The following is a 19535-nucleotide window of genomic DNA, read 5'->3' on the forward strand; positions in this document are numbered from 1 at the left end:
CTAAGAAAACAAGCCTGGTAAGATTGGTCAAGGAATAAAAGACATAAATAAATAATATTATGAAAATGAAGACTACAGATGAAGAGGAGATTTAAAAGATAAGGGATTTATAGCAGTGTTATTTTATACTAGCCAAAAGGTAGAAGCAACTTGTGTCCATCGATGTATGAATGGATAAACAAAATATGATCTATGCATCAGTGGAATGTTATTCAGCCTTAAAAGGGACAGAAGTCCTGTCACATGCTGCAGGATGGATGAACCGTGACGATATTATGCTAAATGAAGTAAGCCAGTCACTAAATGACAAATACATACTCTGTTATTCCACTTAAGAGGTGTGCAATAGTCACATTTGTATAGACAGAAAGTAGAATGGCGGTTGGCAGGACTGGGAGTAGGAGGAAATAGGGAGTTACTATTTAATGGGTATAGAGTTGCAGTTTTGCAAGATGAAAAAAGTACTGGAGATGGGTGATGGTGCAAACAGTGTAAATATATGTAATGGTAAACTTAAAAATGATTAAAATTTTATATTATGTACATTTTACCACAACTTTTAAAAAGATAAGGGAAAATACTATCAACCATATGCCAATAATTTTGAAATTAAAGAAAAATATAACTTACCAAAAACTGATGCAAGAAGAAATAAAAAGCTTGAATTGTTCTATTTCTATTAAATAAATTTAATAGTTAAAACTCTCCTATCAAAGAGAATAAGCCCAGAATGCTTTAGATTTGAGTTCTTCCCAACTTTTAAGGAAGAAAGCTTCCCAATTTTCTGTCACCTCTTTCAGAAAGTAGGAAAAAAGGAAATATATCTCAACTCTTTCGAGGAGTACAGTTGCCAAACCCAAACATATATAAGAAAAAAAAAATTATAGGTCAGTTTCACTCATAAAATAGATTAGCCCTTTAGTAATTGAAAAATTCTTCACTTTTTTGTTTTATGCTTTTTTAAAAAAATTTTATTGGAGTATAGTGGCTTTACAATGTTGTGTTAGTTTCAGGTGTAGAGCAAAGTGAAACAGTTATACATTTCCATGTATCCACTCTTTCTTTTTTTTTTTTTTTAAAGACTCTTTTCCCATATACGCTGTTACAGAGTATTGAGTAGAGTTCCCTCTGCTATACAGCAGGTTCTTATTAGTTATCTATGTTTTACGCTTTTATCCTTGAATAATTCTTTTTCTGATTGTTACTGCTACCTTTATTGCTTTCTTTTTTTTTCTCTTTTTTTTACATTTTTCTCATATCTATGCCTCCCTCTTTAGTTTCAACATATCTATGTCACTTTGAGTCTGTTATGAACTGCATATTGCTGTGCCCTACCTGACACTTTTTTCTCTTTTACGTAGTTAATTCAGTTGAGTAACATTTATTGTAACATGTACACGGTTGATACTATTCCTGAAATTATTTTTTGTGTTTCTTGTTTAGCATGCTCGCTTTTTGTTTAGTTTTTAATTTTATTTACTTTTATAGTTGATCTTTTTTGGTTGTTCTCTATTTCCTCTGATGATTGGAAATTCTTCAGCTTTATCCATACGTTTTAAGCAAATTTAAAGCTACATTTTCTTATCAACATCAAAGAGTAATGACTGTTATAAGTTGTTCCCTCATCCCACATGCACACTTGATCTTACATACTTTACTTAAGCATATTTTACTCTTAGTTTTTCACCCAAGATTGTGTTGTAATAGTTTGGGATGTTATTCCTAAATCATTAATTTAAAAAATTATATTGTGTTTATCTATTTAAAGAATCCTTTCTTATATGTTATATTAAACTGAATCCCCCCCCATATTAGTAACAACTGTTTATACTTAACTGTTAGTTTTACTGGTATATTGCTTACCATTATTTTTTATATAAACAGTGTTTTCCATTTTTAGGTCTTTGTTCTGAATTTTTTTTTTTTTAGCTCAACTACTTTAAGTGACTGTTGCTAGTACCCAGAGTAAATGGCTGTCCTATTTTCCAAATCATAGCATATCCAGTAATTTCTTTATTTTACTCATATCTGTGAAAAATAGATTGGCTAAAAAAAGTGAGGTTTTTTTACCCTCAGAATTTTGTGAGCATACTTCCATTGGCTTTTAGCATTTACTTTTACTGATGAAATGCCTGTCATTCTAAATCCCTTTCTTCTTATTTTATGTAAAATTAAGTAAAATTTTCTCCTTATTTGGAGCTTTTAATCTTTTATTTTTGAAATTCAGATATTCTGCCAGGAGAGTTTTTACATGTATATATGCTTTGTTTTCCCCTGCGTATTCTGCCCCAGTACTTCTCAGAGCACATTAAATATGAAGACTCAAGACAGTATTCAACATTAGGAAGTTTTCTTTTCCTTCTCCTTCTTCCCCCTCACCCTACCCCCATTTCTTAAATTTAATTTTTAAAAATTTATATTCTTTGCTCTTTCTTGTTCTGGAAATCCTATTTCACAGATATTGAATGTCCTGGCCTCCTCCTCATCTCTAATCTTTTTCTCATGATTTCTGTGTCTGCAGATTTACTATGCATTGTGAGGACATTTCTTAAATTGGCTTTTTAAATCACTAATTTGATGTATATTTTTCTACTTAATACCTCCATTTGGTTTTTTGGCAGTTTCGTTTTTCTTTTTTCCCCTCCCCAAGCACATATTCTCCACTCCTTTTCCAGAGCAGCTTGCTTTTTGTTTTAAATGCTGTTCTTCCCTGGTTTCAATAGAAATACTATTTATAATTTTTCTTCAATCTCTGATGTTTTTCTTCATTAATTCTGTTTCAGTTTGGGCTGTTAGTATGACTGGAGTATTGTTTGTCTTCAGTATGTCTGGTCAAGTTTTTCATCAGTTTTTTTTTCTTTTTTGAATTTTATTTTATTTTTTTATACAGCAGGTTCTTATTAGTTATCTGTTTTACACATATTAGTGTATATAGGTCAATCCCAATCTCCCAATTCATCCCACCACCCCCCCAACCCTGCTTTCCCCCCTTGGTGTCCATACGTTTGTTCTCTACATTTGTGTCTCTACTTCTGCCTTGCACACCAGTTCATCTGTACCATTTTTCTAGATTCCACATGTATGCGTTAATATACAATACTTGTTTTTCTCTTTCTGACTTCATTCTGTATGATAGTCTCTAGGTCCATCCACGTCTCTACAGATGATCCAATTTCATCCTTTTTATGGCTGAGTAATATTCCATTGTATATATGTACCACATCTTCTTTATCCATTCGTCTGTCGATGGGCATTTAGGTTGCTTCCATGACCTGGCTATTGTAAATAGTGCTGCAGTGAACATTGGGGTGCATGTGGCTTTTTGAATTATGGTTTTCTCTGGGTATATGCCCAGTAGTGGGATTGCTGGGTCATATGGTAATTCTATTTTTAGTTTTTTAAGGAACCTCCATACTGTTCTCCATAGTGGCTGTATCAATTTACATTCCCACCAACAGTGCAAGAGGGTTCCCTTTTCTCCACACCCTCTCCAGCATTTGTTGTTTGTAGATTTTCTGATGATGCCCATTCTTTTTCATCAGTTCTTGTGCTGGGTAATTCTCAGGGTGATAAGTAAGCCAGCAAATGGGTTCCTCACAGAGCATGGGCCGGAAGCAGATGCTCAGGGAGAGAGGAAGAACTCTTAATGAGTGTAGCTGTCCAGCAGGTGTGGATTGTGTAAAGTAATGAGAAGAGGAGCCTGGTTTTTGCTCATTACCTGTAGAAGTTCATCCAGACTTATTTGGTTGTATGACACACTGCAATAGCTGGAACATCAGTAAAAAGGGATTAATTACCTTATATTCCTTTGGATTGCATGTGAAAGATTGTATAATCTGGTGCTTTTTAATAATTCATTTTGGCACTCACTTGTAACGAAGTTGAGTGTGGTATTTGCAAGTTTAAAACCCTGAGTTTTAAGCAAAGAACTCCAGATACTATCAGTCTCCTCTTTGTTTATTAAGCTATTAGTTGATGATCGTTACCAGCACATACCTTTGAACTGATATTTTATAAAATAATAACACTCTATTGAAGATTGAGCTCTTTTATACCGGGCACCAAGTTTTGCAAGATATCCAAGGGACCTTGATGTGAAAATTACTGATTTTCTGATATGCTCCTAGTTTTCCTTCAGCCCCTCTTTATCTCTCAGACTGATCATCTCTGTACTGTTATCTCAGAGGAGACGTTCCCAAGAGTCATGAACCATATTTTCATTCCATTCATAATATTTTGCTTTATTTCAAAAGTACAGGCTGTTGCTTATTAGTTGGCTATATATTTGATATGTCCCTATCTTGTTACTTTTCATAATCTGCTTTCCCCATTTTGGTTAGAAATAGAGTAGAGATTATGATTTAGATTGAAGAGGGTAATGTATGAGTAATTTTAATCTTCTGTCTTTTGTTTTTGAGAGCTAGGTTATTCAAAGCAGAAGCTAAAAACCAGGCACATAGAGCCCTAGTATAAGAGGAACCTTGTGGGAAACAGGAAAGACCTCCCTTCCTAGCCTTCTTGAAGCATTAAATCTCCTTGAGGAGATAAGACATAAACATATAGAAGGAAAAACAAAAACAGTGTTTAGCTAGCCTATGACAAATTTTGTATTACAGAATACTTACATAGGGCTTTACATGTGACAGAAAAGAGAAAACATAAGGCAGTTGACATTTATTTAAAAGTGGGGGGGAGTGATGTGTGAATTCTGAGAACGAGAAAACTGGAAACTCAGGCTCCATGAGGGCAGACACCATATCTGTTCATCATTGCCTGCCTACTCAGTGCCCGCCACTGTCCCTGATAGGTGGTAGGCTTTCAGTTAATATATGTTGGATAAGTGAATATCTATTTGTTGAACAAACTGAAGAGTGCTTTGAAGGAAGTAATTTATTTGGGCAGAGGTGAAATGAAAAGGCTTGAGAAATATTAGGAGGTAGAAATAATAGATGACTGAATAGATTAGAATACCAACCTGGCTGGAGCTGTGAGAATGAGCAGGAAAGTTCTGAGAAATAAGACTGTCAGTGGTAGGTTAGGGTCAAATTATAAATAGTTTTGATTGCTGGACTTAGGAATTTGGGATTTGTTTTTTAAACAAAGTGGGGTTTTTCTGAACAGATGGTCACATTGTTAAAGTAGTGTTCAGGAATACTGTCTGAAGACACAGTGATTGTCTTCAGGTTGCAGCGAGAAAGGGATTGGAGACCAGCTTTGATTCCAGTTGCAATGTTGGATAGGAATTCTTTGGCCAGTAGTCATGCTCAATAAAATTATTAATATTTCTTTACATGTAATAATATATTACATATAGGTGCTTTTTAAGCCCTGGTGATTGAACATAAGGACATAGCTGTCTTTTTCATTATTTATTTAATTTTCCATGGCATTTTGTTTATTAATCTTCATGGCTTTTTTGTGAGATCGTGGTATAAATTTTGAATATATTTGTTCTTTTCTTGTTTGCCTTTTGTTAATGTCAAGCATAGCACGTGAGACATTCCTTGTTGCTATGCAACTGCTAAATTCAGTATTTTAGTATTAATAAAACTGAGTGGCATTAAATTCAGTTAACAGGGGGAAGCAAAATATGACTTAACAATGTCTGATCAGTATTTGTACAGTTTAATGTATTGCTGCAGACGTGAGCAAAAGAGAAGTGACTTGTTTACAGTTACTGTTTTGATCAAAATTAGTTGTGGTTAAATCTTTGCATTTATGACCAGATTTTTTTTCTTGTTTGATTCTTTTTGGTCTGTCCCTTTCACTGCTCTTTGATAATACGATTCAGTTTTTGTTAGTGTTTGTGTGTTATTGATGAAGTTCTTATTCTATTATTCTTTCCGATTCTGTTATCTTTTGTAATTTTTAAAGTTTTATCTCCCAAGGCTTTTATTTGCTTTTTTTCTTTCTTAGTATTTTTTGCTGTATTTACATTTTTCCCTTTCAAGAATTTATGGCTAAGCATCCACATTTGGAATTTGTTATAATTTCATATAAACCCAGGTGAAAGCCTATTAGATTTGCTCTTCAGAGTAAGGGCCACCTGTAATCCCCTTTAGTTATTTGCAGTGTGTACTTGGTACTTGCCAGATATTGAAGTGCTTTCATTAATATTTGTGAAGTCAGAAATCCATTTTGGGGATAAGAGGGCTTTAGAGGCAGCTGCAGGATTTTTTTTTTTTTTAAGTTAGTGTTGAAAATATCTAGTTTGCAGGCCCAAGATAGGCAGTATCTAGCAATTCTTTCTCATTCCCTCATCACCACCTCCCCACCCTCAAAACCCTTAGCCCAACACTTTCTCTCCTCCCTAGTGTAGGGAAGAGAGGACATAGTAATTTAGTGGACAGTGTTTTAATTATAGTAGGCAAATAATAAACAGGGTAGATACCTCCCATTTGCTTGAATGGGTAGGTTGGTTTTGCTGATGTCCTTGGAATCATTTTGATGGGAAGAACGAAGGAGAGTTGAAAAACAATTAATCCTTAATAATAAATGAAAAATCTAGAATCTAGAAATCATGAAAATAGTTTAACTACAGTGCAGATACTACAAACTCTAGGGATTACCTTATTGAAAATGATGGCTTAATATTAAGGACAAAGAAATCCCTTACATTACAATGTTACTCTTACAACCAGATAAAATACTGTTTCTAGGGACCAACTTTTCTACTCCCTTACTTTCCAAACCCTTTATGGTGATTGTATTTGTGGTTAGGAAACGTCCCTGTTTGTGGACCTCATGTATCCACCTGGCTATAGTATTTACATTAGTGGTTCCCTCACTTTTGAACATAAGAGTACTTTTTTTAACAATTAAAAAAAATTATAAACCCTTAGGTGATAATAGATTATGTGACAAAATACATAGTGCCCCAAACTACTAGGAATTCAGTAACACTTTATATATTTTCTTAATTGCAATAATATTTGTGTGCATTTGAAAAGTTGTATGTACGCTGAATGTACAAGGCCTATTCTTTCTAAAGGTCATGCTTAAAGAACATGGATTCATGGACCTCTTGTAATTATTTGAGCTCCTAATGAGGTCCATGATACATAATTTGGGAACTGCTGCACTAATGAATTATTTGTTATGTTGTATAAAGGTACAATTTGATTCTCTTTTGCATTTTCCTCCTTACTCTTAATAACCCATAGAAAACAGCAAGATGGCAAAGATATTTTTACATTGTTTTTCATTGAGTTAATCAGCAACATTTGAGATAATAAATTAGAAAAGGTTTTTTTTTGTTTGTTTTCATTTTCTACTTTTTTTTTAGAACTTTCTAAAGGAATTTTTTTTAATATTTTTTAAAATTTATTTGGCTGTGTCGGGTGTTAGTTGTGGCTCGCAGGATCTTCTGTTGCAGCGCGCGGGCTTCTCCCTAGTTGTGGCACGCAGGCTCAGTAGTTGCAGCACTCAGGCTCTCTAGTTGTGCATGGGTCAGTAGTTGTGGCACGTGGGCTCTCTAGTTGTGGCGCACAGGCTGTAGAGCGCACAGGCTCAGTAGTTACGGCACGTGGGCTTAATTGCCCTGTGGCATGTGGGATCTTATTTCCGTGACCAGGGATCGAACCTGTGTCCCTTGCATTGGAAGGCGTATTCTTAACCACTGGACCACCAGGAAAGTCCCCTCATTTTCTACTTTGTACTGATTGAGAGTGGTAATAGTTTAAACATCTATGTATAGGTATATTTGAATTCTCTTTCTCTCTCTCTCTTTCTTTTTGTATGTGTAATTAGTGGGTTCTAGCTTCATAAAGGAACCAGTGAGTAGTTACTGTGGCAATGTGAACTAATTACAGAAGTCTTTTTCTTTTATAATATTAAAATGGGCTTTTTCTGTGTGCATGTGATACACATGTTGTTTTCAGTTAGGATTTTCCTTCTTAAAAAATACTGTTAGGCTTCCCTGGTGGCGCAGTGGTTGAGAATCTGCCTGCTAACGCAGGGGACGCGGGTTCGAGCCCTGGTCTGGGAAGATCCCACATGCCGCGGAGCAACTGGGCCCGTGTGCCACAACTACTGAGCCTGCGCGTCTGGAGCCTGTGCTCCGCAACAAGAGAGGCCGCGATAGTGAGAGGCCCGCGCACCGCGATGAGGAGTGGCCCCCGCTTGCCGCAACTGGAGAAAGCCCTCGCGCAGACACGAAGACCCAGCACAGCCAAAAATAAATTAATTAATTAATTAATTTAAAAAAAAATACTGTTAGATTGAAGAATCTGTTATCTCAGTTCATATTCAGAAACATGCCATTTAGATTAACCCAGAACATTGTGGAAATTTTGAAGCAGTTTGACTCTTTCATTGGGGAAGGTGCTTTTTAAAATGAAGTTTGAAAGTTTATGTAAAGAGGTATTTGGAATTTTGTAAGATAGTAAGAGATCTCATGAATTTCCATTCCTTCATTGGTTATTTCTACTGTTGTTTTGTATTGTCTTGGAATGGGCTCTGAATTTGTATTGAGTGTTAATCACTGACAAAAATGCAAATGCTCCTTTTAGATTGGTCATATACTCTCCTCAGCATCCCATGAGTAATAATCTGGAGGTCCTTGAGAATTGGAAGAAAACACCATTGTTTTTTCATGCAACAAAGTTAAATTTACTGTAGGGAATAATATTGTAATAATGGATTTTTTTTCATCCTTTTAGGGTTTGAAAGTATTCTTGAAGGGCTGTTTGGACCTGCATTATTAAAAGATCTCAGTTTATTTAAAGGTATTCAAAAATTTTTTTGGCATTTCAAATTCTTCCTGGTGACATAAATGATACCTTGGTGATTTAAGCCCCAGTCTCCTTCTCCTTTTTATTCACAGTTTTATGTGGGTTAAAGCTATATCCATCTAAGCATCTTTTTGTGTGTGGTTGATAATGCAGATATATGTATGAATAAGGTGTATTAACTAGTGAGCAATTATTGCAAATAAGGAATCTGTCTACTACTTAGGGGTGTTTTTGTTGTTAAAATAAATAATATTTTTGAAATTAGTTCTCATTTGTTTCCTGAAAAATCCTCTCTTGTAACTGTTAATTTGTTATTCCTACTATTTTTGCAGACTGTGAGCCTGAAAGCATTTCTGATTGGACTTTTGATGAAAATTGTCTGTTCTGTTGCTTGAGAAGAGATAAAGTAAAGGTAACCAAGAAACTTGTGAAACTTGTCTAGTGTGGTATTTTATAGTTTTTATTTTTCCAAAATTTGGTTACTTTGTTGGAGGATTTGTAGGAGTACTGATTCCATATTTATTCATAAAAGTTTTGATAGTAACTCAGTTTTGCAATTTAGACTGTTTCTAGTCTGTTGATTAGCCTATTGAGAAATCTGTATCCCAACATGCGTTGGTCTATTTATTTAGTTCACTAGGCAGAATAATGAACTAGGTCTCAAACTGTTGTGTTTATTTTAAATACGAAATGTATTTAACGGGTAATTCCCGTAATGGGAGTCATTCGGACAGTAACATGGATCTGGATCAAGTAGTTACTAATTCATGTAGATTTATGATGAACTGTGGTTTATGCTTTAGTATGTTTCTTCATAATATATGAGCATGGATGCTGTTTGTGTTCAGTTGTAAAAATTGGCTGTACCTTTGCATTTCTGTTGTTTTATTGCTTTGTGCTAAACGTAAAAAGAATTCCGGTTTAGAAACATTTCAATTGTTGGAAACATTTATTAATAATGGTTTACTGTCTTATGTTTCTTTTTTTGGTATTTCTGTTCCCTGCTTTAAAGCTTTGGAAACATTTTTAATTCCTTCCTCTCCCCGGTACACTTCTAACTTCAAATCATTGACCAGGTTCTATCAGTTCTTCCATTCTTTTTCTTTCTACAGTCGTCACCATAGTTCAGACCATTAGCATTATTTCTGGACTACTGAAATAACATGATTGGTCTCTTTTAGTTTTCTTCAGTGTGTTAAACACTGCTACATGGTTAAACCCCTCTCCTCCCTACCTCCCCGTGACCCTCCCCCCTCAGATGGTGTGGAAATGTTACCCTGCACTCAGTCTCCAGTGACTTTACAATTATCTTTGGGATTCATTAGCCTAATGCTCAGTGCCTCAGTACCCTCCACAGGTCAGTCCACTTCTCTTTCTAATGCTACCCCACTAGTCTTCCATGCAAAACTGGTCTGATCATTTGTATTAAACAACATGCTTTTACCATTTGAACTACAACATTGCATACCCGTTGTTCTTTATAGCTTGAAGTTCCCCTTGCTCTTACTCTTACCTTGACTCCCCTTTCTTATTAATGGTACACCTCTGCTCTTATTGCTGTTTCCACCCTTCACACTGTTGTAGTAAATATTATACCAATTATTTGTCAAGTAATATTCTGCCTTTTGTTGTTTATCCTTTTCTGTGTTTGAATCTTGTGTTCCTGACTACACTGTCAACCTCTGAAGACCATGAAACATGACATGCTTCTTCGTACCCCTGCATTTGGCCACTTTACCATTATTTACCATTGTTGGAAAGTAGCTTTAAAATCAAAGCCAGTTTAAGAGCTTCTTAACGTTCTTCTTTTGTGGTATCTTTTTCTTGCTTAAGTACATGAAAAAGTGTTTGCTGTGATTATCCAGGATGTTCTGTTTTTATTGAATTAATGAGTAAAGTGTTTTGAAATTTACTGTGGTTTGAAAAAGGCCAGAAAATTAAGCAGCTACCAATGAAGTTAAAGTTCATCATTTTAAACTGTGTGTGTCTGTGTGTGTGTGCGTGCACACGCATACGTGTTGTGACTGTCTATTGAAGTTATTTAATAGGCATTTTGGTAGCATAGAAGGAGCCAGTGATTAATTACCTTTCTTTCAGAATTGGTTTGGGAGGAAAGCCTTTCTATGTTCAATAATTGAGTAGAGTATAGTTTTGTAATATGATTGAGTTTTCCATTGCTATATGAGGATAAAATATTGCATGAATATTTTTAGAAGAAAACAGAAATAGCAACGCATGGAACCATGTAGCATTTAACCACGTAGCAGCTGTTCTTAGTGTTCGTAGTTCTATAATTTTTAGTTAGTATTCTAATTAGGAAGAATATTTCCGTTTGAAAACCAAGCTAGATCTGGGAAAGCTGGTTTTCTCCATTAGGCATTTCACTATCTGTCTTGGGCATTTATTTTTTTCAGAGACAGCCATAATGTCTATGGAAAATAGGAAGAGAGAGCCTAGAATATATAACTTGTCAAATGTATAGCTTTAGTTGTGTTAGATTTAAAGTGATTTTGTTGAAACTCTTTGCAGGCATTTGGAGCATCTTATCTGAGAAGCACTAGAATCTGGAAATTAAATGTATCCATTGGGTTGAGGCTTGGCTGACTTAAGATTCCAAAAATAGAAGAAATATGTGGAGAGAATGGTAACAGCCAAGAGGTGGCAGCATAGAGCACAATATTAGAATCTTAAGTTGGGGTTGGCATGGCGAGGTGTCTAGATAATGTTTGGAAAAGCTGTTAGAAATACTGGTCTGATATTTGGGAATGAGATGGAGGTTATGCATATTTTTTAGTTGGATTTTCATTGGATACTGACTGTTAGAATGGATAAAGTAAATACATTATTTATATTTACTTTTTAAAATATCTAGATGAAAAATGAAGTTGCCTCTTCAGAAAATATAACAAATATTCAGCTAGAAATTAGTAAAACAATTATTCATCTACACTTCAGCAGTTAGAAAATATAATTTGTAAGGGAAAGACAACTAACATTTTTTTTGAGCATATACTATGTGTCATTTACTTTTGTTTCCATTTAGTCTCACAACAATGCTATAAAGTTGGTTAAAGACATCCCAGTTTTACAAATAAAGATATGGGAAGGGTCGCAAAGACTAAGTTATGGGCAAAGTCACATAGCTGGGATTTGATCCATGTTTTTAGAATACATGCAATTTGATAACAAAATGGTCGAGTAAGAATTAAGAAGCATTTGGGATTACTCAGTTTGAAAGGGGGAGAGAGAGTAAGAGTGTAAATGGGCATGAGTATATTTGAAATAGCCAGTCTCAGATGTGCTAGGCGTCACTGCCTACCTGCCTGCCTGCCTTGCTTGGCTTTTTCTTTCTTTCCTTCCTTTCCTGTTTGTTGGGCATGTAGTAGACATTCTAAAGTATTTACTAAATGAGGAACTAAGAAGTCAGCATGCTTAATAAAGTTGGAGAATTATAATATTAATAGCTAACTGTTGTGAGTGCTTACATGTGCCAAGCATATATACAAAGTTCTCTGTGTATTATTCACTCATGAGGCTTTTTACTTTTTCTTAGCTTCTTTTTAAAATTATTTTAGACATATAAAACAGTTGCAAAAATAATAAAAAGAATTCCTCTATACCCTTTACCCAGGTTTCTCAAATGTTAACATCTTATGTAACCACAGTACAGTTATAAAAATCACGAAATTAACATTGATACAATAGTATAATCTGCAAGCCTTTCAGAATTCACCAGTTACCCCAGTAATGTCATTTTTCTGGTCCAGGAGCCAATCTAGGATCACACTTTGTATTTAGTTGTCATGTCTCCTTAGTCTCCTTTAGTCTGGAATAGTTCTCAGTTTTTCTTTGCCTTTCATAACATTGACAGTTTTGAAGAATGCTGGCAAATTGATTTGTAGAATGCCCCTCAATTTAAGTTTTTCTGATGATTCCTCGTGATTGAATTCAGGTTACGCATTTTTGGCAAGAACTGTACAGAATTGATGTTGTGTCATCCTTAGTGCACCATATTGGGAAACACATGGTGATGTTTACTTTGATCACTTGGTTAAGATGGTGTCTGCCAGTTTTCTCTACTGTAAGGTTTCTGTTTTTTTCCCTTTTGTGGAAATTGTGGAGACGTGCTTTGAGATTTTGTGAATATCTTTTTCTCATCATACTAGTTTCTTATCATACATTAATTTTAGCATCAATTGATGAATCTTGCCTGAAAAAATTACTACTATGGTGTTTACCGGATGATGATTTTCTATTTGTATTATTTCTTCAACCTCTGTTAGCTGGAAACCTACTGTAAGGAAGAGGTTTCCCTTCTCTATTTATGTTTTTGTTTGTTTACCTATCAATATGGACTTACATATTCTTATTTTGTTCTTTTGGTTATAATTTATTACAATCATTGTTTATTTTGTAGTTTGAATTGTTCTGGATTTGGCCATTGAGAAGCCCATTCAGGTTGGCTCTTCATCTTTTTTTTTTTTTAAACATGTTTCTATCATTTCTTTACTTTTTGGCACCAAAATATGTTCCACACGTATCTTTGCTTTCCCTTCCCCAACCCTGGATTTCTCCAAGGAATCCTAGTTTCTTTTATTTGGAAAATTGTATAAGAAACCAAGGTACTAGGTATACTCATTGGTACTAGAACATCACTGCTTTCTAGGCCTCGTCAGTTGTCTGAGCTAGGAAATATGTATGTTTACTTAAATATATGTATATATACATCTGTATTTCTTTCTGTATCTATTAGAAACCATCTTGTGAGGCTTTTATTAATTGTAGGATCGTGTTGATAGTATGAACAGCTGATCCAATAGTAGCGAGAGAGTATTGGAGAGATGGGAAGAATTAAAAATTACTTTCACTATTTCATATCCCTAAAAATGGACTAATTCTAAGCAATGAATCAGTCTATAGTAATGGCTGTTCTTGTACATGGATAGAGTAGAGATAGCAAGTATAGAGTAAAGAGCATGGATGTTTTAGTAACTAAGGATAATGTAAGATGGGATGTTGTACAAAAATATAAAATGTTTATGCTCTTAAGTTTATTATAAGACTGTTAGTAAGTTCAGTATTTGACTAGCATATTAGGAGAATGTTTTAAGAAGTTGGGACTTGAGCTGCATTTTTGAAGAATACATAGGTCTGGATAGGCAGACACAGGAGGGGCACATCCTGGGTGCAGCAGAGCATTTATTTTTGTAAGTAACCAGCGATAAGACTAGAGTCACATTATAGATCTCTTTCAGTGCCCATCTACCCTCAGGAATCATGTAACTAGATAGATTTCATTAGTCTGTCATGTGTTTACTCTGAACATTTCATAGTTTCCTCTGTTTTGTGAGTATACACTAATTAGAAGTTTAGATATATCCTTCTAACATTTTAATTTTTTTTTAATTTAATTAAGTTATTTATTTATTTATGGCTGTGTTGGGTCTTCGTTTATGTGCGAGGGCTTTCTCTAGTTGCAGCAAGTGGGGGCCACTCTTCATCGCGGTGCGCGGGCCTCTCACTATCACGGCCTCTCTTGTTGCGGAGCACACACTCCAGACGCGCAGGCTCAGCAATTGTGGCTCACGGGCCTAGTCGCTCCGCGGCATGTGGGATCTTCCCAGACCAGGGCTCGAACCCGTGTCTCCTGCATTGGCAGGCAGATTCTCAACCACTGCGCCACCAGGGAAGCCCTAACATTTTAATTTTTATTTCTATTTTAGCACATTGAAATTTATAGTAAGAGCAGATACTAAATCTAGTTATTATTTTCTCATTGTATTCTACAGCATGTATTTGTGTTGAATTATTAGTTTGGGCATATTCAGTGCTGTTAGATAATGACTTGTCTGTCATCTTGTCCCAGAGTACCACAACTCAGTAAGTATTCAGTATTCATAGTACCTATTATATAAAATGAACTGTGGAAGAAAAATGTATCAATATAGTGCCTGTCTATTAAGACTGAGAAAGAAGAAACAAATATGAGAAGTTTAAGGGTTATTTACTTGTGAGACTTAAATAGATACAGGGTGGAGTTAAATGGATACCACAAATTAATACATGATTAACTACTTGCTCAGTTAATTGTACAAATCTAAATTGCAAGACCTAACCTTGTTGTGTTTCCAGAGGCCTTTTATAGATTATTTTAAAAGATTCAGGAAAACCACTTGACACAGTGAATCAGTGCTCATCCAAGATTAAATATCAAAGAGGTTTTTTTGGGGGCGGGGGGAGTTTGTGTGTGTGTGTGTGTTTTGTGTTTTTTTAATATATACTCCCGATCTGTGGACTTTTTCCCCCTAAAACAAACATACAGACTTGGAGAAACCATTAATCGGAGATTAACTGTATCCAATTTTATGTGGTTAGAGTTAACCAATATACTAATCATACTGATCATTTGGCAGATTTATTGAATGTCTGGTTCTGTGATAAACCAGAAAGTATACCAAAGAAGTAAAAAGTGGATCCCTCCTTGCTTATGGAATGTTGGTGAGACCATGGGTGGCTAATGGAATTAAAGGAGATCTAAATTAGGGAGATTTAAATCCTCTATCCTGCTTGCCCAGAATCAGAGCTCTGATATTGAGAGTAAAATTCCCTCCTTCATTCTCATATGTAATATTTGAAAAGGTAGTAGATAACACAAGAAAATACAAGTACGTAGCAGTTGAGAGGTGCAACAGATGACACTGGAATTTGCTTAATCAAGGAGATCGAATTCAACGTGAACCTTAAAAGGATCTGTGTTTTAGAACAGTTAATTTGATAGTTATTTTTAGGATGTAATGGAGAGAAAATTAGAAGAGGTTCTTGTAATCATCCAGAAAATAAGCCTGAACTAGGGTCTTGGCTGTGCAGATGCATAAGGAAGGGATGTATGTAGAAAATCTAGAATAAAGAATTGCTGAAACTTAATGATTACATAAATGTATAGATAAGGGAGAGTGAAGTGATACTGATGTTAGACTTTCTAAGCCAGGTTGACTTAGCATGGTGAATTAACAGAGGTTGAGAAGTGAGACGGGGAAAGGTGTAGTGGCCAATTTTTATGGTGAGGATAATGAGGTTATTAGCTGGAAGCAGTTTGCGATGAAAGTAAGCATTTAGTTGGAAGTGTCCAGGAGACAGAGTTGTGGAAATTGAGTTGAAAGAAGAGGTCTGAGCTGAATACATATTTGGAGTGTTCCTGAATACATAAATGATTGGTTTATTTGAGCAGGTGAAGTCTTCGGTGAGAGGTAAAGCGCAAAATAGTGATGAGAACTGAAGAAAACCTTCATTTTAGAAAGTAGGAAGAAGAATCAGATTGAAAGGAAGGTAGAATCATAGAATAAATGGGTTGCCCATCTTGAATCAGACAACTTCCTGGCCCCATCCTGGGTGATAAGTAGGGAGATGGATTGTCACGTTTGTTGCTCTAATATGGACTTCTATGCCATTTCCCAAAATGGACCCTAAATGGGTTGAGTAAGTACCCCCAAAGATACTCCACTGGGCTTTGAGAGAATAGCTTCTCAAGAACACTGGTTGTGGGAGCCAGACTATAAGTCTGACAGGGTTAATGAATAAGTGGTGTGGGAGTTAAGAAACGGATATAGACTACTAGTTTGAAAAGTTGTCAGTGTCAGGGGTGATGAAGGAAACAGGACCATAGAAGGAATGGGCAGTTGGTTTAAGTAAAGATGTTTTGGGGAGGAGGGGGAAACACATAATATTTATACTCTTGAAAGAAAAGAAACTGGAAGAGAGGAAGAAATTAGTTATTAAAAGGACGGAACAGTTGAAGAAGGCAAAAACCAACAAGAAATTAGTTACTGAACGGTGATGAGAGATTCTTATTGAAATTAGAATATAGTCAGTGTAACTGTAGGTGTTAACAGTTGGCAGGAATTCAGCGAGGCAAGAATGCCTAAGTATAATAATCCTGGCTAATTGACTTGCTCACACTGAGGGCAAAGAACAGTGAGGAACTCTCAACTATGAAGGCAGTGTTTTAAAAAAATAACAAGGGGGAATAGGCTATAGTAACTTTATTCCTCTCACTTGAATTGCTACTTGGAGTTTTCTGCTTGTACCAGCAACAAAAAAAAGATAGTTTCAAGAAAATCAATAAGATTGCATTGCCCAGCAATACATTTTTGAAACCATTTTTTGGTTATTATTCTTTTTTTTCTAATTGTATAATTGAAATATAACTTCCTAGTTTCAGGTGTACAACATAATGGTCAGTATTTGTGTATGTTGCAAAATGATCATCACAGTAAGTCTAGTTAACATCCATCACCACACATAGTTATAGTTTCTTTTTCTTGTGATAAGAACTTTAAGATTTATTCTCTTAGCAACTTTCAAATATATAATACAGTAATTTTTTTTTTAAACAAATTTATTTTATTTATTTATTTTTGGCTGTGCTGGGTCTTTGTTGCCGCACATGGGCTTTCTCTAGTTGCCGTGAGCGGGGGCTACTCTCTTCGTTGCGGTGCGTGGGCTTCTCATGGCGGTGGCTTCTCTTGTTGCGGAGCACGGGCTCTAGGCACGCGGGCTCAGTAGTTGTGGCACATGGGCTTAGTTGCTCCACGGCATGTAGGATCTTCCCAGACCAGGGCTCGAACCCGTGTCCCCTGCATTGGCAGGCGGATTCTTAACCACTGTGCCACCAGGGAAGTCCCTGTAATACAGTATCATCAACTACAATTACCATGCTGCACATTACATCCCTAAAACTTACTGATTTTGCAACTGGAAGTTTGTACTTTTTGACTACCCTCACCCATTTTGCGCCCTCCCACCACCACCAGTCTGTTCTCTATGAGTTCAGGTGTTTTGTTTTGTTTTTAGATTCCACATAAAAGTGATATCATACAGTATTTGTCTTTGTCTGACTTATTTAGTATAACGCCCTCAAGGTGTATCCATGTTGTCACAAATGGCAAGATTTACATAAAAAGCTTAGTGTTATTCCAGTGTGTGTGTGTGTGTGTGTGTGTGTGTGTGTATAGATAGTTGGACCGACCACATTTTCTTTAGCCGTTCATACATCTACAGACACTTAGGTTACTTCCATATCTTGGCTATTGTAATTAATGCTGCAGTGAACATCTTTTTGAGTTGGTGTTTTTGTTTCCTTTGGATAAGTACCCAGAAGTAGAATTGCTGGATCATATGGTAGTTCTGTTTTTTGGGGGACCACCGAACTTTTTCCACATCAGTTGCCCCATTTTACATTCCCACCAACAGTGCATAAGGATTTCAGTTTATCCACATCCTTGCCAACATTTGTTGTTTTTTGGTTATTTTTTATTTTTACATAGCCATTTTAATGGACGGAAGATGGTATCTCATTATGGTTTTAATTTGCATTCCCTAATAATTTGCGATGTTGAGCATCTTTTCATGTGTTTGTTGTTTATTTGTTTATCATCTTTGGAGAAATGTCTGTCAAGTACCTTCCCCATTTTTAAATCAAGTTTTGTTGTTGTTGAGTTGTAGGAGTTCTTTGTGAATATTCAGCCCCTATCAAATATATGATTTGCAAATATTTTCTCCCAGTTTGTAGGTTGCCTTTTCACTCTGTTGATTATGTCATTTGATAAACAGAAGTTTTTTAAATTTTGATGTAAACCAGTTCATCTATTTTTACTTTTGCTGCCTGTTTTTTTGGTGTTATATCCAAAAAATCATTGCCAAATCCAATGTTATGAAGCTTTTCCCACTATGTTTTCTTCAAAGGGTTTTATAGTTTTAGGTCTTTATCCATTTTGAGTTTATTTTTGTATATGTTATAAGGTAAGGATCCAACTTTATGCTTTTTACATGTGGTTATCCAGTTTTCCCAACACCATTGGTCTTTTCCCCTGTTGAATGGTCTTGGCACCCTTGTCAAAAATCGTTTGGCCATATATGTGAGGGTTTATTTCTGGACTCTCTGTTCTATTCCATTATTCTATGTGTCTCTGTTTATGTCAGTACCACATTGGTTTTTTTAAATTTATCTTTAATTGATATAACTGGTTTATAACATTATATAAGTTTTATGTGTGCATATTATATTTCTACTTATATATACAGTACAACATGCTCACCACCAAAAATCACCATACAGTTGATACCCTTTATCTCCCCCCCACCATTCTTAGTATCTATGTGTTTGGTTTGGTTTGTTCATTATTTTGTTCTTTTGGTTTTGTTTGTTATATTCCACACATGAGTAAAATCACATGGTATTTGTCTTTCTCCATCTGACTTATTTCACTTAACTTAATACCCTCAAGTTTTATCCATGTTGTCACAAATGGCAAGATTTCATCTTTTTATGGCTGAATAATATTCCATTATATATATATACCACATCTTCTTTATCCATTCATTGATGTGGAGAAAAGGGAACCCTTATACACAGTTGGTGGGAATGTAAATTGGTATAGCCACTATGGAAAACAGTGTGGAGATTCCTCAAAAAAATTAAGAACAGAACTACCATATGATCCAGCTATCCCACTTTGGGTATTTATCCAAAGATTACAAAAACTAATTGGAAAAGATATATGCACCCCATGTTCATTGCAACATTATTTACAATTGCCAAGATATGGAAACAACTGAAGTACCATATTGTTTTGATTACTGTAGCTTTGTAATAAGTTTTAAAATTAGAAAGTGTGATACCTCCAACTTTTTTCTCTTTTTCAAAGTTGTTTTGGCTATTTGGAGTCCCTTGACATTCCATATGAATATTAGAATGGATTTTTGTATTTCTGCAAAAAACACCATTGGGATTTTGATGGGGGGGTA

At 35.4% G+C, this 19535-nt stretch overlaps 1 protein-coding gene across 20 annotated transcripts in view; it reads left to right on the forward strand.

Moving 5' to 3' along the window:
- LCOR (ligand dependent nuclear receptor corepressor) overlaps positions 1–19535 on the forward strand; it is a 135253-nt gene that overhangs the window by 52892 nt on the left and 62826 nt on the right. For all 20 annotated transcript variants that reach the window (XR_014248800.1, XM_082406488.1, XM_082406492.1 and 17 more), the window contains 2 exons: positions 8661–8726; positions 9065–9144. Coding sequence is in view for 8 of the 20 variants with exons in the window: in XM_082406488.1 (XP_082262614.1) it covers positions 8661–8726; positions 9065–9144 (146 nt within the window). In the remaining 12 variants the exon portion in view is untranslated. The remainder of the gene's footprint in view (positions 1–8660; positions 8727–9064; positions 9145–19535) is intronic.

The sequence above is a fragment of the Balaenoptera borealis genome, assembly GCF_965194805.1.
Source record: "Balaenoptera borealis genome assembly, chromosome: 10".
Classification (NCBI taxonomy): Eukaryota; Metazoa; Chordata; class Mammalia; order Artiodactyla; family Balaenopteridae; genus Balaenoptera; species Balaenoptera borealis.